Raw genomic sequence first — 19,274 nt, 5'->3', positions numbered from 1 at the left:
AATTTATTTTATTTCTAACTTTGTTACCCTATAGAAATTATAAAAACGGAGAATCATCTGAGAAACAATAACTTGATTATTATTCATACTTCTTCCATTATTTTCCTTAAAAAATCGTAGTTGATTTTGAAAAGCTGAATTCGCTACGTGTTTACATGTGTTTTATAAACATTTACGTGAAAAAGATAATGATTTGTGGAAATAAACAATAAATATTAATCACAGATATGTATTAATAAAAGGGCAACCACGTTTTTTATCTTTCAACACTGAAATAGGGGAAGTTAGATGAAAAATTCGACTAGGATTTCTTAGGTAAATAGTGGAAGAATTATGAGTAAGGTTCAAGTTATTGTTTCTCAGATGATTTTGTCCTTTTGTAATTTAAGTTTGTGGCCGCAGCAAGTTTGAAAAAGAATCCAGCGAGACTCGAAATTATTCACAGAGATAAACAGATACTATTTATGAGACACAGAGATAAAGCTAATAAGTCACTATTTCCAATCAGTTAACTTTTTTTTAATCATAATCAAGAACGCCACAATTCACCTCGCATTTTTCTTGAGTGGATAGTTAAAGCAAACTTATTTCTGCCAGCACTACCTGTGTCTTTCGTTTCCGGTGAGTTTCAAAGGAATATACTACGTATGGGACTCGCAGTAGCTATTATATAATGATAAAAACGAGAACTAATTTTTGTCTCAATAAAAAAAAAAAAAAAAAAAAAGTACAGAATAAATAAGTCAAAGGTAAGGAGCTAAAGAAACGTACTGTACGAAACTAAAGAAAAATTATATACCAAATTATGCTTTCTTTCATAACGTTTGGAATCAATAATTCAACTTTAGAAACTTCGCACTTTTATTATCATCGATAGTGACTAAATCACTTGGGCTTTAGTCTTTGATAAAGCTACATTTAGACATCGAAGTTGGGCTGACTTAGTTACATTTTAGTAAATATATATACTAGCGTCAAGTACTCGCTTCGCTGGGTTAAATTAAGAAAAATTAATAACAAGTTCCGTTAGTCAGTCACTTTTTACTACTACTGAGGCGCTCTCTGATATCGGTCATTTTCGATCATTTTTTATATATCTTCCCTTTCTCCCAAGTCGCGGGTCTGAATTTGGATTTATACAGCATCGGAAGTGTCACTGTTCTCAGCGACCTCGAAAACCATGGATTCGATACTAATATCGGTCACTTTCGATATATCTTCCCCTCGTCTCCCAAGATGCACCTTCAAAGTGAAATAATAAAAAACCACCCCAGGCCCGAACCTCATCTATGTTAAAAATTTGAGCGAGATCGGTCAGGTGGTTCAAAAGATATGAAGTCACAAAATATAGTCAACTTCCGTTTATATATATTTGCTATTTAGAACAAACCTGTTAGTAAATGTTGATTTAAGGCACACGAAAATAAGCTCATTTAGTGCTGGCGTTTCTCCTGAGCCATTTAAGTCAGAAGTTGTTCAACCCTTATGTAAAATTGGCAAGAAAGATGATATGTCAAACTACAGACTAATATTGCATCTATTTACCTTCTCCAAAGTTTTTGGAAACTTAGGTAAATACTAGTTAGCTTCCTTAATACTTTTAACTTAATCGGTACTGCTCGAAATGGCTTTAGAACAAATATGTCTACTGAGACTGTTCTTTGCTCGTTTCTCTATTCCATTCTAAATTCATAAAACAATAAGGCGACTGGCATATTCCTGATCTTAGCATTTGATAGGTTTGATCATGGAATCTTACCCAAAAAGTTATAAATTATGGAATTAGGGGAAGTACTTATGAATGGTTTAAATCTTATACCTTCAATCGGAGTCAAACTGTTCGAAATTAATTGCCACACACACAATACACAAGGTATTCAGATACCAAGAAGTTCAAATTTAGAGTTTCTCAAGATTCTATCTTAGGTCCTATTCCGTTCATAATATGTATAAATAACTTTCCATGATGTTTGAACTTCACTAAAATTGTTCTGGATGCTGACGATGCGAATATGTTAGTAACAAGGAAATTTATGATAAGCTATTTAATGCAGTATACCACCACCATGTCTGCCGTCAGTGATTGGCTAGATAGAAATAAGCCAATACTAAACTCCACGAAGCCTTTGTGCATTTGTTTCCACGCACAAAATAAAATAAGATGTTTCAGCTATCAAATTTCTTGGTCTTTGGGTACCAAATACATTAGATAGAAAAATTCACAATCAAAAATTATCTAATGCGGTGACTCAAACAGATTACATGTTAAAGCTTTTGAAATAAGAAGAAATGAAATGAAATCTTTTGAGTTTTGTGTCCCACGATTATGCCTGCTAGGCTAAAGGAGACAGAGATGATGTGAAATTAAGAAAGTGGGAGGAAACGGAAGAAGCCCGAGGAAACCCACGCACACTGTGTTTGTCTACCACAAATTACACTTGGCGCGAGCAGAGATCGAACCAGGGACCCCCATGCACATGTCAAAGCTTTTATGAAATAGTGTCTGTCAGGAGGTTCTGCTTACAACTTTTTTTCTTTTTTTTTTTTAACTTGAAAGAGGTAGAAAAATGAAATGAAATGAAATCTTTGAGCTCTACGTTGCACAGTTATGCCAGTTGGGCTAAAGGAGACAGTAACGAAAAAAATGAATGAAATGGTGGAATGAAGAAAGTGGGAGAAACGGGAGAACCCCGGGAAAACTCACGTACATGTTGTTTGTCCACCACAAAGCCCACTTGGCGCGAGCTGGGATCGTGCCAGGAACTCCACACACACCAGAAGTGAACCTTCTACCCCTGAGCCACCGCGGGCCCTTCTATTCGGTAGAAGAATATCTCTCAAGTATGAAAAAAGTGGAAGAAACGGGAGAATCCCGGGAAAACTCAAACACATGTTGTTTGTCCACAACAAAGCCCATTTGGTGCGAGTTGGGATCGTGTCAGAGACCCACACACACCAGAGGTGAACCTTTTACCCCTGAGCCACCGCGGGCCCCTCTATTCGGTAGAATATCTCTCAAGTATGAGGAAAGTGGAAGAAACGGGAGAATCTCGGAAAAAGTCAAACACATGTTGTTTGTCCATCACAAAGCCCATTTGGCGCGAGTTGGGATCGTGCCAGGGACCCCACGCACACCAGAGGTGAACCTTCTACCCCTGAGCCAACGCGGACCCCTCTATTCGATAGAAGAATATCTCTCAAGTACATAGTCAACAGTAACATGAAGTCATTAAAATGTCTGCAGTTCAAAAGGTTACAGAAAGCTATCATGTAATGGTCTATAAGGTAATATTTACGATGTATGCTTTATATTTTTATATCTAAATTAGAATAATGGAAAATATAATAGAAGTTCCTATTTAAGCTAAGAGTCAAATGTTGTATGCAAGATTTAAATGTATAAACATTAATACACACACTATTCTTTGACGTATCCAATTCATACATTCACTCTGTGAATCATGAGTATGATAAAGAAGCAAAATAAATACAATACAATACAATGATGAGACGATTGATTAAGTTTATTATAAATGTAGTGCGCACTTGCAATAAAGGTTTGTTGAAAAAATGTCAATGAAGGACATTTTTTTTTCGAAATAGAGAAACTTACTAACAGTAGTAACGGAGAGAAAGCATGTGTTATTGTTATTTTCCATCTAATAATACATTTTGATTTAATAGACAAGAACATATGGAATGCTGAATTTATATACGTAACAAGTTACAAAATCATGTTCCGGAGTAGGTTTTCGAAATTAAAGACGTATTAAAGTGGGAGAGATCATACTTTGCTTAACTGTCTCATGGTTGACTTTAAAAAAAAAATGTCACTATTAATTGTAACTATGATTAGGGTCGCCATCAGGTACCCGAAAAATTGTCGGATTTTTACCTCCTAGAAAGAGGAAGGCGATAATATGGAGGTAAACCAAACTTGGAAAATCAGAAGTAATCACCATCTATAGTACTTTTAATATATTAATCACCACTAGAGATGGAATCGCAAATTTTAAACTACTACTTTATAAAATTGCTAATGAACAATAAACTTGAAAAATTACTTCGAAACTGTAAACTAATAAGTTGTTTTTGGAAATGCGAAGAATAAACATTTATTTCATAATACTTATACACAAGTTCCCCATTTCTCTATTGTACAAAATCCCACTTTTCTGTAGATTAACAACTCGCTATACACAAGATTATCAAACGTACAGAGAGAAGAGGACAAGTCTTCTTTCTTCTTTTCGTATAGTAATATATCCGTGTTTCCAAAGAAAAATAATCAGAACAAGGTTATTTAATAATTTCCCAATTGGCTAACGCAACAGAGCCAATCGCGTGTTTAAACAAATAGTGCTCATCTTGTGTTTTGATGTTGGTACTGCTGATGACGTCATATGGCTTAGCTTATTTTATCTTTCAGTTCCGCACTGTTTGCATTGAGTTCAGTGTTGTCATGTTGAGGGATAAACCCCAATCCCATGATTTTTTTTTTTTTCTCGTGGAGAAGTATTGAGGAATTATATAATGAACCATTATCCCCAGAAACCTTTCATCTTTCCTTAGCAATCTCTTCCACTTCCAGTTCCAGTTCCAGTTACCTCCCTTGCGGGAGATTTATAAAGGAAGTCCCGAACTTAGAGCTCTGTGGACTGCATCACTAAATATGTTTTAAATGGTTTGTGAAAAATTAGAATTGTATAAAATGGCGCGTTCCAACTTGGACGAATTCGCCTGGTCTAAGTAGAATGTTTTTAACACTATTTGTAAAAATTCATGGAGGTTAGAGGTACAGAACACATAAAAAGATGTAATAAAGTATAAAGATTGTAAAAAACGAAAGTATGTCAAAAAGTAAAATTATGTTCTAAATCAGAATTGCAAAAATTGAAAGACCATGACGCTCTAGGTGTGAAGAAGCCCGTCGCCATCTTGAACCCAACAATCTCTTTCAAAAAGCAGTAGGATTTGTGTTACTATCTTTATACACCATTGTTAGAATGAATCAGTGTGAGAAATAAACAGAATAAAGAAAAAGTAAACATTAAGCCGAATAAATAAATAGATTGATTGTTAACATAATATATTTTTTTTCTTTACTACATTAGGTCAAAAGATTAGACAGGTATGGAACTGAGTTCTGTGTAGGGTATGGATCATTATTTCACGAATCAGTTCGCAATATTTTTTTTTTAAGTATCTTCAATACATAGGCAAAACTGCAATTTTTAGACAAGTCCTTTTTTTTTCTTTTTCATTGTTAGTACCTATGACTTTCTTTAATAGTAAGTGAAGGAATATTTTTCGAATATGAGGGATATTTGACATTCATTGCAGTGTGAACGTGTATGTGTGTGTGTGTTTATCTATCTCTATCTGTCTCTCTATTTCTGTCTGCCTGTCTATATGTATGTATGTATGTTTGTCTCTGAAAGAACCTAGCATATAATTGATCGAATTTATGATGGAAAAACCTGTTTACATTTGGTCTTAATTTCTTTTTCAGCATTTTGTTTCAAATGCCATCTGAATGATATCCTATTTTTAGTTGTATGGAATTTGGTAAGTGTTCTCGTTTTAGTTGCATTAAATTTGATAATCTTTAGTATATATCATTATATTATCCTTTTCTATTACTTTGTAACAGAAAAAAAATACTTTGCCCTAACAACTTCAAACTGTATTTGGTATTGTATTATAATTTCTGCTTACCCTTTTACCCTTATTCAACCCTTTTTACCCTTTTTCAACATATTGTTATACTTAAACTGAATATTTTCATTTCTAAGTATCCGATGTTGCCGGATTTATCACATCATATACTATCATATCTACTTACAGAACATGGATTGGGTTCTTCACGTTCAGAACATTCATACTCTGGGCAGCATTTTCCTTCCTCGAATTTTGGTACACATCGAGTGTAACTTTCGGGCTCTGGACACCGTTTCCTTATACATGTTATATGAGGTGGCGTTATACATTCACATTCAATACAGGCCTCGGTATTAGCCAGTTTATCTCCACGCTGAAAATGTAACTTGCCAAATACACATTGTCCTGCAAGTATACATAATATGTTAATAATGTATTTCTATCTGAAAACGAAAAATATAGTATTAGGTATATATTTAAAATTAGTAAATATGGTTAAATATCATAAAACACGAGGCTTGACTAAGAAATAGCGGGACTGGCAGCTCTGTTAGTAGTATACGTGAAGCAGTGGGGAGAACATGCGCGCAGAGCAACCTTGACCATCCAAGAAGAGAATGATATATATATATATATATATATATATATATATATATATATATATATATATATATATACGTATGAGTTACCGCTGTTAGTCGGGTTTAGTCTATGAGCAACGATTGAAGAGAGAGATGAGCAATCGTCTTGCCGTAAGAATGGCAAATATGAAAATTGAGCAGCGCATTAACGCGAATTTCCTTGTGAAATTAAAGAAATCACGGAGTGAGTGTGTGAAACTGTTGTAGGATGCATATGGTGATAATACGATGTCACTTACGAAAGTGTTCGAGTGGGACAAACGTTTCAGCGGGGAACATTGATAATGATTATGAGAGACCAGGTCGTCCTGTCACGCAACAACAGAGGAAAATGTGGCAAAAGTGACCTGACATTGTTCAGAAACATTGCAGGTTCAGCATTCGAATAATAGCAGACATGGTGGGGCATCGATAAAGAGTCTGTCCGCGCAATTTTGCAGGACCATTTGAACATACGCAAAGTTTGCGCTAAACTGGTACCAAAATAATCTCTCGCAGGAGCACAAGGACTTCCTGAAGCACGTGTGAAAGTGACACATAATAAACGGATTTGTTAAGGAATATCGTCACTGGTGATGAGACATGGGTCTTTCAGTGTGATCTTGAAACGAAAAGGCAATCCATACACTTGAAAACTCCGTCATCACTACAAGCGAAAAAGGTCCGCAAAAGCAAATGGAAAGTAAACGTCATGCTCATTTTATTTGATATCAACGGCGTGCTGCTAATTGAACGGGTTCCATCAGGTCAGACAGTGAATAAGCAGTATTATCAGCAGGTTTTGTGAAGCTGCGAGAACGCGTGAGTAAGAAAAAACCCTTCTTGTGAAAGAACAATGCATAGATTGTGCATCACAACGATGTTCCTTTGCATACTGCTTTGACCGTTCAGCAGTTTCTGGCAGCTAGGAAGACTCCAGTGTTGAAATACCCACTTTAGTCGCCGAATTTGGCACTATGCGATTTTTTTCTTTTTCCGAAAGTGAAATCCGCCCTCAAGAAAACTCATTTTCAGACTGGAAAAGGTGAAGCAGAAAACGGTAGCGGTGCTCAAGACAGTGGGTGACACTGAAGATTTCCACAACCGCTTCCAACAATGGAAATTTCGTTTCCAAACGTGTATAGAGAGAGGGGAGGGGAGTATACTGAAGAGGATCACCTTCAATTGGTAAGTTTGTTACAATAAACCGTACTTTTGACAGCAGTCCCGCTAGCTTTTAGCCAGATCTCGTAAAATATAACTGAACTCCTACCATGGATTTATCCATAAAACTAATTATGTCTCTGTCCTGTGGTGACATAGCGGTCAGTTAGTCTACCACTTAAAAGAAATTAAATCTTCCTTAATTTATATATTTTATTTTTCAATCTTTTTCCTATATTATATATATACAAATTTTCTCTTCATGTATTATGAACTTTTCTCACCTGTTTGTATTAACTTTTTGTCCTTTTCAGTGTCAGATTCAAATAAATATAATAATAATGTCAATTTTTATTTTCAAATTGATTGTAACAAACTTGACATGGTTCAATGATAATTTTTTAAACAATAAATATTTTCATCATTTATTAACACATCTAAATGATGAGTATAGAATTTTAATTTGAAATTTTTGTTTCGTAACATTCCTTTAATATCATGTTAATAAATGAAGTTATATGAAACCATATAAGAAATAATATGTCATACCATTGGTACTTTCATTAGGCACTGAACTTCCAGCCCTTGGAATGATGGTATCAGTTTTCTTCGCTGCAAAGGAAAATAAAAACTCATTGTTTACATTTATTTTTCAATAGTACGCAAAATGGAAAATGATTTGTTCTTAGGTAATAGCTTAAGTTTTAGTTTTAATCGTCCTCTATATTACTTATCTGCAGATTATTAGTGCTATCTCCATTTTTAAGCAATTCTTTATGGTACTCTGTTGTGCTGTCTTATGTTTTATGATTTAATCTTTAAATAGTACGGTTCGGGTGGGAGCCAACCCAAAAATGTGCTTTTGCTTACTGCACTTTGGACAGATATTTATCTTTAAAAAAAAAAAAAAAAAAAAAAGAAAAGAAAAGAAAAAAAAGAAATTACTACATAGTATATGCCTTTCCTGGTTTGACGAAAGTAAGAGTCCATTATATGTATCATAACTTATTAAAACATATATGCTCTCTCTGAAAAGTACTACTGTTTCCGACTATTGATCTGAAGTGGCACTGAGTCAAATCCGACCCAACCGTACCATCTATGGCCTAACAATGCACCATACTAGGAAGGGGGTTAAAATGATTACTGACATGGATATCTATATAGATGTAAATGAAAGTGAGCTTATTTTTAATCGCACTACGGGAAAACAAATAAACCATTTTGAGAAAGATTAGATCTGTAGTTTAATGTCACACGATTGACATGTGCTGTTTACCATTATTTCTATTGAAATGTGTGTCCTAAGGAGGATATTTTTTTTACAAAAAATAACGGCTCTACCGTTTGAACTTAATTTTTGAACATAGCACTTGGTCATACTGGGCTTTTGTCATTTCATCTTCATTCAAATACAAGTAATGAGGGAAGAAATAGGGTTAAAATATACCTTTCAAATATGCTCCATAAACCTATTCTTCCCATGCGAAGTACAGGCATTTCAGGTAGTGTGTAAATAAAAATGAAAGTGACTACATTTGTGACTTAATAACTCTTGAAACACTCGACCGATCTCAACCAAGTTTTCAACATAGATGAGGTTCGGGCCTTGGATGGTTTTTATCATTTCACTTTGAAGGTGCAACTTAGGGGAGGGGGGAAGATATATAAAAATGATCGAAAATGACCTATATTAGCGTCGAATCCATAGTTTTCGGGTTCACTGAGATGAACACTGACACTTCCGATGGTGTTTAAATACAAATTCAGCCCCACAACTTGGGGGAGGGAGAGAGGAAGATATAAAGATGATCGAAAATGACCGATATCAGAGAGCGTTTCAGTAATTGTGAAAAGTGACTGATTAACGAAACATTACTATCGTTTCTTATTTTAATCCAACAAAGCAGGTAATTAACGCTAATAACTTATATAGTATGTTATTGTTATTGTATGTGGGTCTTCTTCATTTCTACCTTTTAAAACCCTTATATTCCTTATTCTAACTACTTCCTTATCTCTCGTGAAGAATTTCAGATTAAACCGAAATACAATTAATATTATAATACAACGTTTTGTTTTCTTTACCAGTTCACTACCAATTAGTTCAAGTAGCTCTCTGTTACATCACGATGCTAGATTACATTAGATTAGATATTAGGCTAAATTTTATTATCGTTCAATGTATCATACAGCTCTGCAAAAGTACAAATAATGTAAACTTGTCATAAACTTACATTATCAAAAATAAAACAAATACACAATGTAGATATAAAACGATAATACAAGAACATATTACAACTAAATATTGGAAGAATTTTCAATATATATATGCATCATAAGATGTTCTTATTCGAGTATTCTAAAGCGAATTGAGAAGAAATAGGGATAAGGCATTCCGTTGACCGAAGGCATTATAAATCCCGAAAGAGTCAGACATCCTTTTTCCTATTGACAGTTTACTTCTCGTTTCACTAAGACACATCTTCAACAACTCTTCAGTTTTATTTTTTTTTTTTTTTTAATTCCGAATTTTTCCAATATATTATATAGCCATGGGGTCAAGGAAGGCGGAGAGACTAGAGAAAGCCGTGGCCCCTCCCTGTAATTTAAGTATCAAATTTCCGGACACGAGTCACTTTTTCTAAATTTAAATTCTCCAATATTTTCTTTATTTTTTTACATTTCCAACTTCTATTGTCAAAATATTTGTCGTATGATAGTAAGGTATCAGTAAAATATGGGATGATACCATAAAAATCAGTCCCTGAGGGCCCCTTTCCACGTTCTTCCCTTTTTCCTATTCCAAGCTTAGCTTTCTATGCCAAAAGGCCATATTATATTTAATTTTACAAACTTTGCATCTTCCTGTGGACGCCCATGTATGTAGCCTCACTCTTTTACTCGAATTATACACTTTCTCTAAGTCTACGAATAGTTTCTGAACTGTACCCACATATTTCAATTCCTTACAAATTTCCTCTTTCTGCCTATCGTAAATATCTCATTAAGTAGACTAATCGGTAGATCTTAATCGTTACAAAGATACTCATTTTGAGAATAGGAAAGGTTACTGATTACTAAAAAAGTAATTGATTGTATTTAAAAATTACCATCAGAAGAAAATAATAGATGGAAATTAAGATGTCCTTCAAAATTAAACAATCAAAATTTTTAAACCAAGTTATGTCGTGCCGTAATAATTATTTATATAAGTTGTTAATGAGAAATTTACTCAGATTAAACTTCTTAATTGATTCTGTTTCCTTTATAATACTCATTTGCTTATAAAATTATGTCATTCCTGGTTAGTGTTGTACAGTCAGCGACAAAAGTTCTTAGCATCTCATGAAGTTAGTTTCGTAAATAACTTCAGAATGGAAGGATAATTTGAGGACAGTTTTCGGTAAATTAAAAAGAAAGTAATTTTCTGTAGATTCCAGCTATACCATCGTTGTACGTTCCAGGCATACAATCATTATTCCCAAAATAAATGTTACCAAATGGAAAGAATTTTTGTCGCTGACTGTACATAAACAAGATCGTAAGTTGTTGAAACGTATTCTCACGAAACTTCGGACCATCAACAAACAACGCTGTCTAAGAAAATAAATTACTACTAATTTTTAGAAAAAGAAATACAACAATTCATGTTTATATTTTGCTCTTTAATGAATACTTAATAAATGGTGAATGGTGAATTTACTAAATTTATTATATACAATTAATCGTATTAAAAACATGGGGTGAAGAGAAGTCATTCAAGAATAAAAGTTAAGAATTAATTTAGATCATAATTATGCTTTCAGATTAATTTCGATCAGACAGCACCTGACTAATAGCAGTGTACAAAACATTCATCAGCCAGAAATAAATCCTTACCAAATTTTATTCCTACTAATTAAATTGCGACATCATACTCATGTTTTACTTTCCCAATCAGCTCATTCAATTAAAAAGCTGAGTAAATAAAGGACTGACTTCCTACTTTTTCTCGTGTAATATACTTTCTTCCATATTCTTCGATTATGGAAGGACTTTGGATTCTAGTTGTACAGAAAAATGGAGCACGACGTGTCCCCGTACAAACAAAAATATGTCTTTTTTGATTTCCACTAACATCGCTTTTAAGCAGTTCAGTGTATTTAACAAAAGCCCACAATTTCATTAGAACATATAATGTCTATGTTTAATATTATTAACACAGACATACAGGATGTTCAGAAAGTAACTATGCTGTGCATAACTTGCCGTATTTTATTTCCCATAAACCACTTTAAACAACTGAAATTAACTCGAAGCTAAACTTTAATGTCATGGAAGTTATAAGAGATGCTGGAAGTGATCCCTTACTAATTGACAACCACCTTACTAACTGAAGTATTACTAATTGACAATTATATCAGTCATCACTTAGCACACAACATGGCACTGCATAGTAACTTTCTGAACACCCGTTATATTTAATATTATTAATATATATATAAATTGCGTGAAGGAATATAATGTCTTTCCAGCATTGGTTAATTTAGTATGGTCATGCATACTTCTTACTACTTACGACAAAGTGTCTCAATAGGGCAACACCCTCCTTCAAAATAGATAGGCACACATCCTCTCTGGAGATCTGCACTCTCATGGATTTCTATTCCACATGATATATCTGTGCACCATGGTTCTGCAATTCTCCCTATTTAAAAAAAAATACACATATTAAAAAATCATGTTAGTTTTATCTATCATATATATAGTCACAAACATACATATAGTAGTGATCAAGAACATTTCCAGTTTTGTAGCACTAAAACTTAAAACTTCGAAAGATTGGGATCTTTTTTGGTTATATATAAATATATTTAGGTACAGAGTCCGTTGAAAAGTATACACACACTGTAACGAAAGGAAACTATATTGTGTGTTAGTGTTAAATTTGATTACACATCACGAGTTTAGTACATATTAAACAAAGCACCTTACAAGTTTCCTGCTGCAGTGATGGTGGTTCTCTTCAAGACGCATCACATACAGAACTCAACAAGCACCAGACAATTACGCACTGAAGGCAACTATATTGGAGCCGATAATGGCCAAAATATGTGAGACTTGGTGAGACCATTACATTGCAAGGCAAAAGCGTTTTAACGATACTTCCATCAGCTTAGGAATGCGTATAAAGTGAGATGATGTCACACGTGAATTGACAGTGACTCGGGATAGCTCTGTTCCTTTTTTGCCTGGTCAGGGTAAAGTTTCTTTTCTGGACAAAGTATTGACATAGATGACAAATGAGCTCTTTGCGATGCTCCACGGTATCATCACTACTGGTTGAAGCCACTTGCAATCGCAACAACTGGAGCGTGTGCATAGAAACTGGAAAGCATGGAGCTAGATTTTGTGAGTCGTAAAGATGTTAGCCTGCTTCAGGATAACGAGAAGCCACATATTGCTAAGGTCACTCTTATCCGGATTGATTGGAAAACGTTAATGTATTCTTTCATATTCTACATCTACAGATACTGTACCGTTGGATTACAACTGTTCCGTTCATTAGACAATCATACGCGGGATGACAATTCAGAACCCCCGACGAGACAAGCCACACATCTGATTTCTTTGGTTCAAATTTTACTGTTTTATCAGCTTGGGATCATACTCCACATGAGCGTAGGAAACAGATAACGTTGTTGGTGGAAACTATTTCTGATTTTCCAGGTACTTCTTACTTCACGCACTTTATAGGGTCAGAGTGCTACAGAACTTTCTAGAAGCTAATGAAATGCAATAAAGCTTTACTGTGTCGTTCTCCAATGAAAATTCAAAGAGAGCCTATATAGTAAATCGAACCAGAGTTTTATGTTGCTATTGCGTTAACCTCTATGCTGCCCAGTCCACTCGCTGACCAGCCACACATTTCCATTCTTCAGCTTACTCAACTGTTGAGATCATGTGTCTGTATCACAATTTCTCTGCTTGGATAATCTAGGAATCTATATTAATGAATGCTCATTACGGTTGAATAGATCACAATTAATATAGATTCATAGATTGATATATAAGGAAACAGGAGTTGTAATAAAGTAAATGTGGTCTGAGGGGCAGAACATTGATCTGAAGAGCAGGAATGTATGACTGATGACAGAGAATATTGCTTGCAATAAGCCACAGATCCGACTTGAATTTCCAGTTCAGTTGCAGTCTTTGCTTGCTGAATGATGTCGAATTTGGACATGGTATACAGAAAAATATCCGTTGACTCCATTGTTTTTCATATAATAGGTGCTTTCGAAACTTTTTGTGTACAGGTTCATATATAAGAACAGTAATATCTACCATGACAATATTCCCCCATAGAAACAATCACTTGACATCAGTGCGTTCCGCCATCTCGAATACTTTGCACACTAATTTATACAAAAATAGAAATAAAAGAAGAAAAGCAATCATATTATTGTTGTATTAACAACTACTAAATACTTACCATCAAATCCCTTTTGGCAAATGCATTGTTTGCAAGGTTCTTCTACTTCAAATCTCTGTCCCTCAACGTATGTTTTACCATTGTATTCGCATTTAAATATATCAGACGCTGAATAGTTTGAAGCTGCAAATATGGAAGTTAATACATAATTTATTTTGTAGGAAATATATGTTTTACATTGTTTCTTGTTATTCATCACACAAAGTGCAATTAAATCATTTTTCTATCATAGGCACAATGAAGACTTGACCTACCCCTTCATAAAGTGATGTTCAAGTGAACAACGAGGTTGGCTGCCCATCGCTGAAACCATTCGAAACTCATATGAAGTGTGGTATGGTCTTGTACAAATAAATTTAAGTAATTCCACTCACCTTAAGTAAAGGCACAATTAAAGCTATAATCCGCGAGGTGACTCTTAATTCTAGGTCGCCATATAAAATCTTCGCATCTGACAACGCACTCCCAAGCTTGGTGAAGATGCAATTCTCATCCTCGAATCAACAACACACGACAGCATTACTTCGAAAACAAATAATCTAACATGGTATAACGTACATAAAATAAATGAATTAACCGCACGAGGAAGTTATTATTAAGACCAAGGTAAGTAAAGCTAAACAACAATAAAATAGGATACAGAAAACATAACAGTAATAAGATTTACAGAATTATATTAATTGCCTTTTTTCTCTTTACAGGTACAGAAGATACAGATATGTCCCAAGATGTACAAGCGTTCTTAAGACGGTTCCAATAGGATTCTTCAGCATACCAGGTAAGGATTGTCTTTCATTACAGCGTGGATTAGGCTTACATTAGATTAGTTTCATTTGACTTTTAGGTTAGGTTTTATCTTGTAGACAGTATCGCAGCTTGTCATCTAATATCTATATATATTAATATTCATTATATAAATATATATTATATAACTTAATCTTAGTTTTATTTATCTCTTCATTTAATAATTGTTTCATTCATAATAACTACTTCTTTTCCTTTATTTTATTTTAAAATTATTTATATTCATTTCTTCATTTTATTTTATTAATTCTTTATTTCTCTACAGGAAACAATATGACAACGCTGCAGTCTTCGAAACTACAATCTGCGTAGTGATAAAATGTAAAAGTAATCCCGTGTAAACTTTGTCTCAAAGATATTAAAATAATGACCATCCCTTCCATGCATATAGCAAACTGCCTTATGTAATATATCAGAGAAAACTATAGGTAATTTTTTTTTTTTTTTTTTTTTTTTTTTTTTTTTTGCTCGGACTACTATTCACTCATACATAGCAATAAGTTAAAATTAAATACATATTCTTTATATCAGACTGTACAAAACGCAAAATAGTTATAAGGGATTTTTGGAGCGGTATGCAATACCGGCATTTTTCTAAAGAAGCTACTTCTCGTCATATTTTTTGTTTATTTATTTTAATATTTTATTTATGAAATTAATATTTCAATTTAAAGCAATTTAAAGACTGAAACGAAAGTATATTATATTATTAAAAAGGTAATAGAGCAATACATATATATATGACAACACATGTTAATTTCTTCGAGTTGCGATGCTTGCCTTCGCAGCCAATCAGAACGCGTAGAATAACGTATTCACAATAAGAACATGCATCTCTTATTTCTTAGAAATGCGGAATGGTTATGAGAATATTAGAATGAAATTATACAACGTTCTGTCATCTACAATTAGCAGTGGCGTATTTAGGGGAAAGTTTCCGGGCTTAATCCCCCCCCCCCGAAATCTTACTTACTATAGTAAAGTGTATGAAATATCTTGCAGAATTTTCACATTTTCAGGCAAAGCCCTCCCCGAAAGTTAGCAAAGCCTCCCCAAAACAAAATCGTAAATACGCCACTGACAATTAGTAAAATGGAAATTAAAAATTTTGAATGGTAAAATAAAAATAATGACTAATAGACTAATGTAATATATATATTTATAGATAGATAGATAGATAGATAGATAGATAGATAGATAGATAGATAGTATCATAAATTTTAAAAAATAGTAAAAGTATTTTATGTCTTCTTCCCAATTCGATTATTTCATACTATTAAAAATATATCTCAAGTATGGTAAGATTAGTTATAAACATTGTAATCGTAAACTTCATTGTGCAAATTTAAATCTTGATGCTGTTTATTACAAAATTTTGTTTAACACCAATAAAAAACTTATTGTTCTTATACGTATCAATACTTACGGCAGTAAGTACTAATTGAGCAGCATTTGTCTGGTGAATATTGTCTTATGCAAGTAGGATCATCAGGTGGTCCCATAAATAATTCTGGGCATTCAATTGAAGCACATGTAAAGGATGCTCTGAAACATACAGAAAGGATACCGTTACTACGATTAAGCTTGTCTTTGAGTATTATCATTTCCGATTAAATTTTTATCTTCCTTGTATTTTCATGTATATTTCCGCAGCAACGTCTCACAATAGTTAGAATAATACATGATAATTGAAGTTCTGATTTGATTTTTAGTTTATCGTTCCGTTCAGCAGCGAGGCTATATGAGACGTGGACATACAGCTTAACATGGGATCAGAACCACATGAGCTCCCGCCGAGACTCGAACTCACAAGTAAAGGGCCAAAATGGATGAATCGAGTTGCGGGATGAGACTTAGTGCGCTTGATAGAGGATGTGAAAATACGTATATGTGCAAAGTTATAGCGGCTGAGTGCTATAAGAAATGAAGGGGGAGGGGGTCAAAGTTGGTGGGAGAAGGGCTATGCTATGTTATTGAAATACATCAAATAAACTGTTGAATCGTGAAAATAGTGAAAAATAGACAACGCAGACGGTGATAGTTTCACATATTGGCAATAGAAGAATGGGTAAAGTAGATCACGAACCTCCCCCGCCATCTTGAAATCTGTGATTATTTTTTTTAATATCAGTTAGGGCCAACATGTTCTCAGAAAGTCAATTATGGACTTCAGTGATCATTATCTGCACTTATTTGGAAGATTTAGGATCATCTTTATAGTTATTTACAAAAATCTAGGGGACTGATACTCGTATATTGAAAGTTTGGATCATCATGAAAACATATGTAAGTTAAACATATCTACAAGCCAAGAAAACTAACAGTGAGATTTGATATCCAACAGTGCAATTTGATAATAATAATGTAATAATATACAACTTGGATAAGCTTGGGCATAAGAAAAATGGGTTCCGCCTGAGTTGACAGAAATACGGAAATTGCTACGATACGACGCTGCTCGTACCCACTTGAAACGTTACGAGCAGGAAGGATTGGCTATCTTACTCCGTATCATTACGAGTACGTTGGATGAAACAAATTATGGAGAAGAAACAAATTATGTAACTTTGCCTAATTATAATTATGCAAACAAATTAAGAAATTATAATTGCAATAACATCCGAAAAGAACACGGAAGAGTAGGCCTGTACATTAGAACGTCATTAAATTATTTTATTCGCGAAGACCTAAACAAAATTACTAACGTTAACTTATGTGAAATGTTGTGGGTTGAAATAACCGATCCCAATTTCAAAAAGAGCATTGTCATAGGAGTCATCTATGGGTCACCTGATAAAAATTATAAGGATTTCAAAAATTGTTTAATTTTAATACTAACTAAAATTAATAGCGAAAATAAATATTGCATATATGCAGGGGACATTAACATTCACTTGAATGATGAGCACTAAAGCGCAGAGTACATACATATGCTAAATAGCAATAGTAACAAAATGTATATAACGGTTCCCACCCGTATTCAAGGAAATTCACGTAGTATAATAGATGACATTGGAACAAATATGATAAATAGTAAAATAGTGTCAGAAGCAATTACAGCATCCTTTAGTGATCATTTTCCCGTTTACATGTCAACGCCGCTGACATTAGAAATTCAAACAAAAAAGTACGGGAAGTTGCTACTCGGGATTACAAAAAAATAAAGCAGAAGATAAAAGAAACAAAATGGTCCGAAACCGGAGTGTACACTACAGCATGCCCATCAAAAGCCTTACAAATTCTTTAAACAACAATAGAGAAGCATATAAAAGAATGCACTGTAACGAAAAGACGTCCTAATAAATGCAACATAAAAAATCCAACTGTGGATGATGACAGCTATACTTCATTCAATTAAAAGAAAAGATACTCTTTGGAAAAGAAGGAATCAAAATTTATTCAATTTAGGGCTTTGCGAAAAATACAAGCAATATCCCAATACTTTAAAGCAAGTTATCGAGAATACCAAAAACACCTATTATATGAATAATATGATCGAAGCAAGGAATAATATTAAGAAAAAGTGAGAGGTCATCAAATCTGCAATAAATATTCAAAGGGAAAACATGCGGAAATAAATATCGTTAATGAATTGGAACCCTTATTAACGACCCGATAAAAGTAGCAAATGAGTTTAACAGTTTTTTCACAAGAGGTGGGATGCAAATATAAAAAAATTACCAGGGGACTATTCTCATCATATATCTCGAACTGTTGAAGCAAGTCTATTTCTCAAGCCTGTAAGTGAAATTGAAATATGTCGCATAATTAGGGCTTTACCTAACAAATCAAGCACAGGATATGACAATATAAACACAAAAATTATCAAAGATTCTAGTAAGGAAATTGCACACATTCTAGAACATACAATTAATAGAACTTGAGAAACAGGAATATTCCCTGATTGAATGAAAATCGCAAAAGTAATACCAATGTACAAAGGCGGTAAAAAAAAATATAAAAATAATTACAGATCAATTTCGGTACTCCCTATTTTGAGCAAGATATATGAGAAAGTAATCTATACCAGATGAATAGAGTTCATAACAAAACATAAAATAATAATTCAGGAACAATATGGATTTCAGAAAAGTAAGTCTACGCAACTTGCCATTAATAGTCTTTCAAACTACATCTCAGATGATCTTGACGAGAGTAATTATGTGATAGGTGTCTTCATTGATCTTTAAAAAAAAACATTCGATACCGTAAATCACAAAATATTACTTCAGAAACTACAATGTTATCGAATATGGGAAGTCGCCTTCCATCTTATGAAAAGCTATTTAAAGAATCGATTGCAATACACTAGTGTGAATGAACACACACCAACCACAGCACTAGTAAACTGTGAAATTTCTCAAGATTCCATATTAGGGCCATTACTATTCCTTTTACATATTAACGACTTGCCATGTGTATTGAAAAAATCCCAGTGCTGTTTGTTTGCGGACGATATAGTTATATTCATGAAAGGACCAGAGCTTAAAACAATACAAAAGTCGATTAATTTTAAGTTAGATAGTTTTATCAACATTTAAAGTTAA

At 33.7% G+C, this 19,274-nt stretch overlaps 1 protein-coding gene across 1 annotated transcript in view; it reads right to left on the bottom strand.

The window, feature by feature from the left end:
* LOC145662983 (uncharacterized) overlaps positions 1–19,274 on the bottom strand; it is an 89,033-nt gene that overhangs the window by 754 nt on the left and 69,005 nt on the right. The window contains exons 7-11 of the mRNA XM_081729078.1: positions 16,154–16,272; positions 13,924–14,046; positions 12,007–12,135; positions 7,995–8,057; positions 5,846–6,066 (exon numbers count right to left, since the gene is read on the bottom strand). Of these exons, the coding sequence (XP_081585204.1) occupies positions 5,846–6,066; positions 7,995–8,057; positions 12,007–12,135; positions 13,924–14,046; positions 16,154–16,272 (655 nt within the window). The remainder of the gene's footprint in view (positions 1–5,845; positions 6,067–7,994; positions 8,058–12,006; positions 12,136–13,923; positions 14,047–16,153; positions 16,273–19,274) is intronic.

Source organism: Thermobia domestica, chromosome 10, assembly GCF_964235325.1.
Source record: "Thermobia domestica chromosome 10, izTheDome1.hap1.1, whole genome shotgun sequence".
Taxonomy (NCBI): Eukaryota; Metazoa; Arthropoda; class Insecta; order Zygentoma; family Lepismatidae; genus Thermobia; species Thermobia domestica.
Note: the sequence above shows the minus strand (reverse complement) of the source record. Positions and strands in the feature narration are given on the sequence as shown.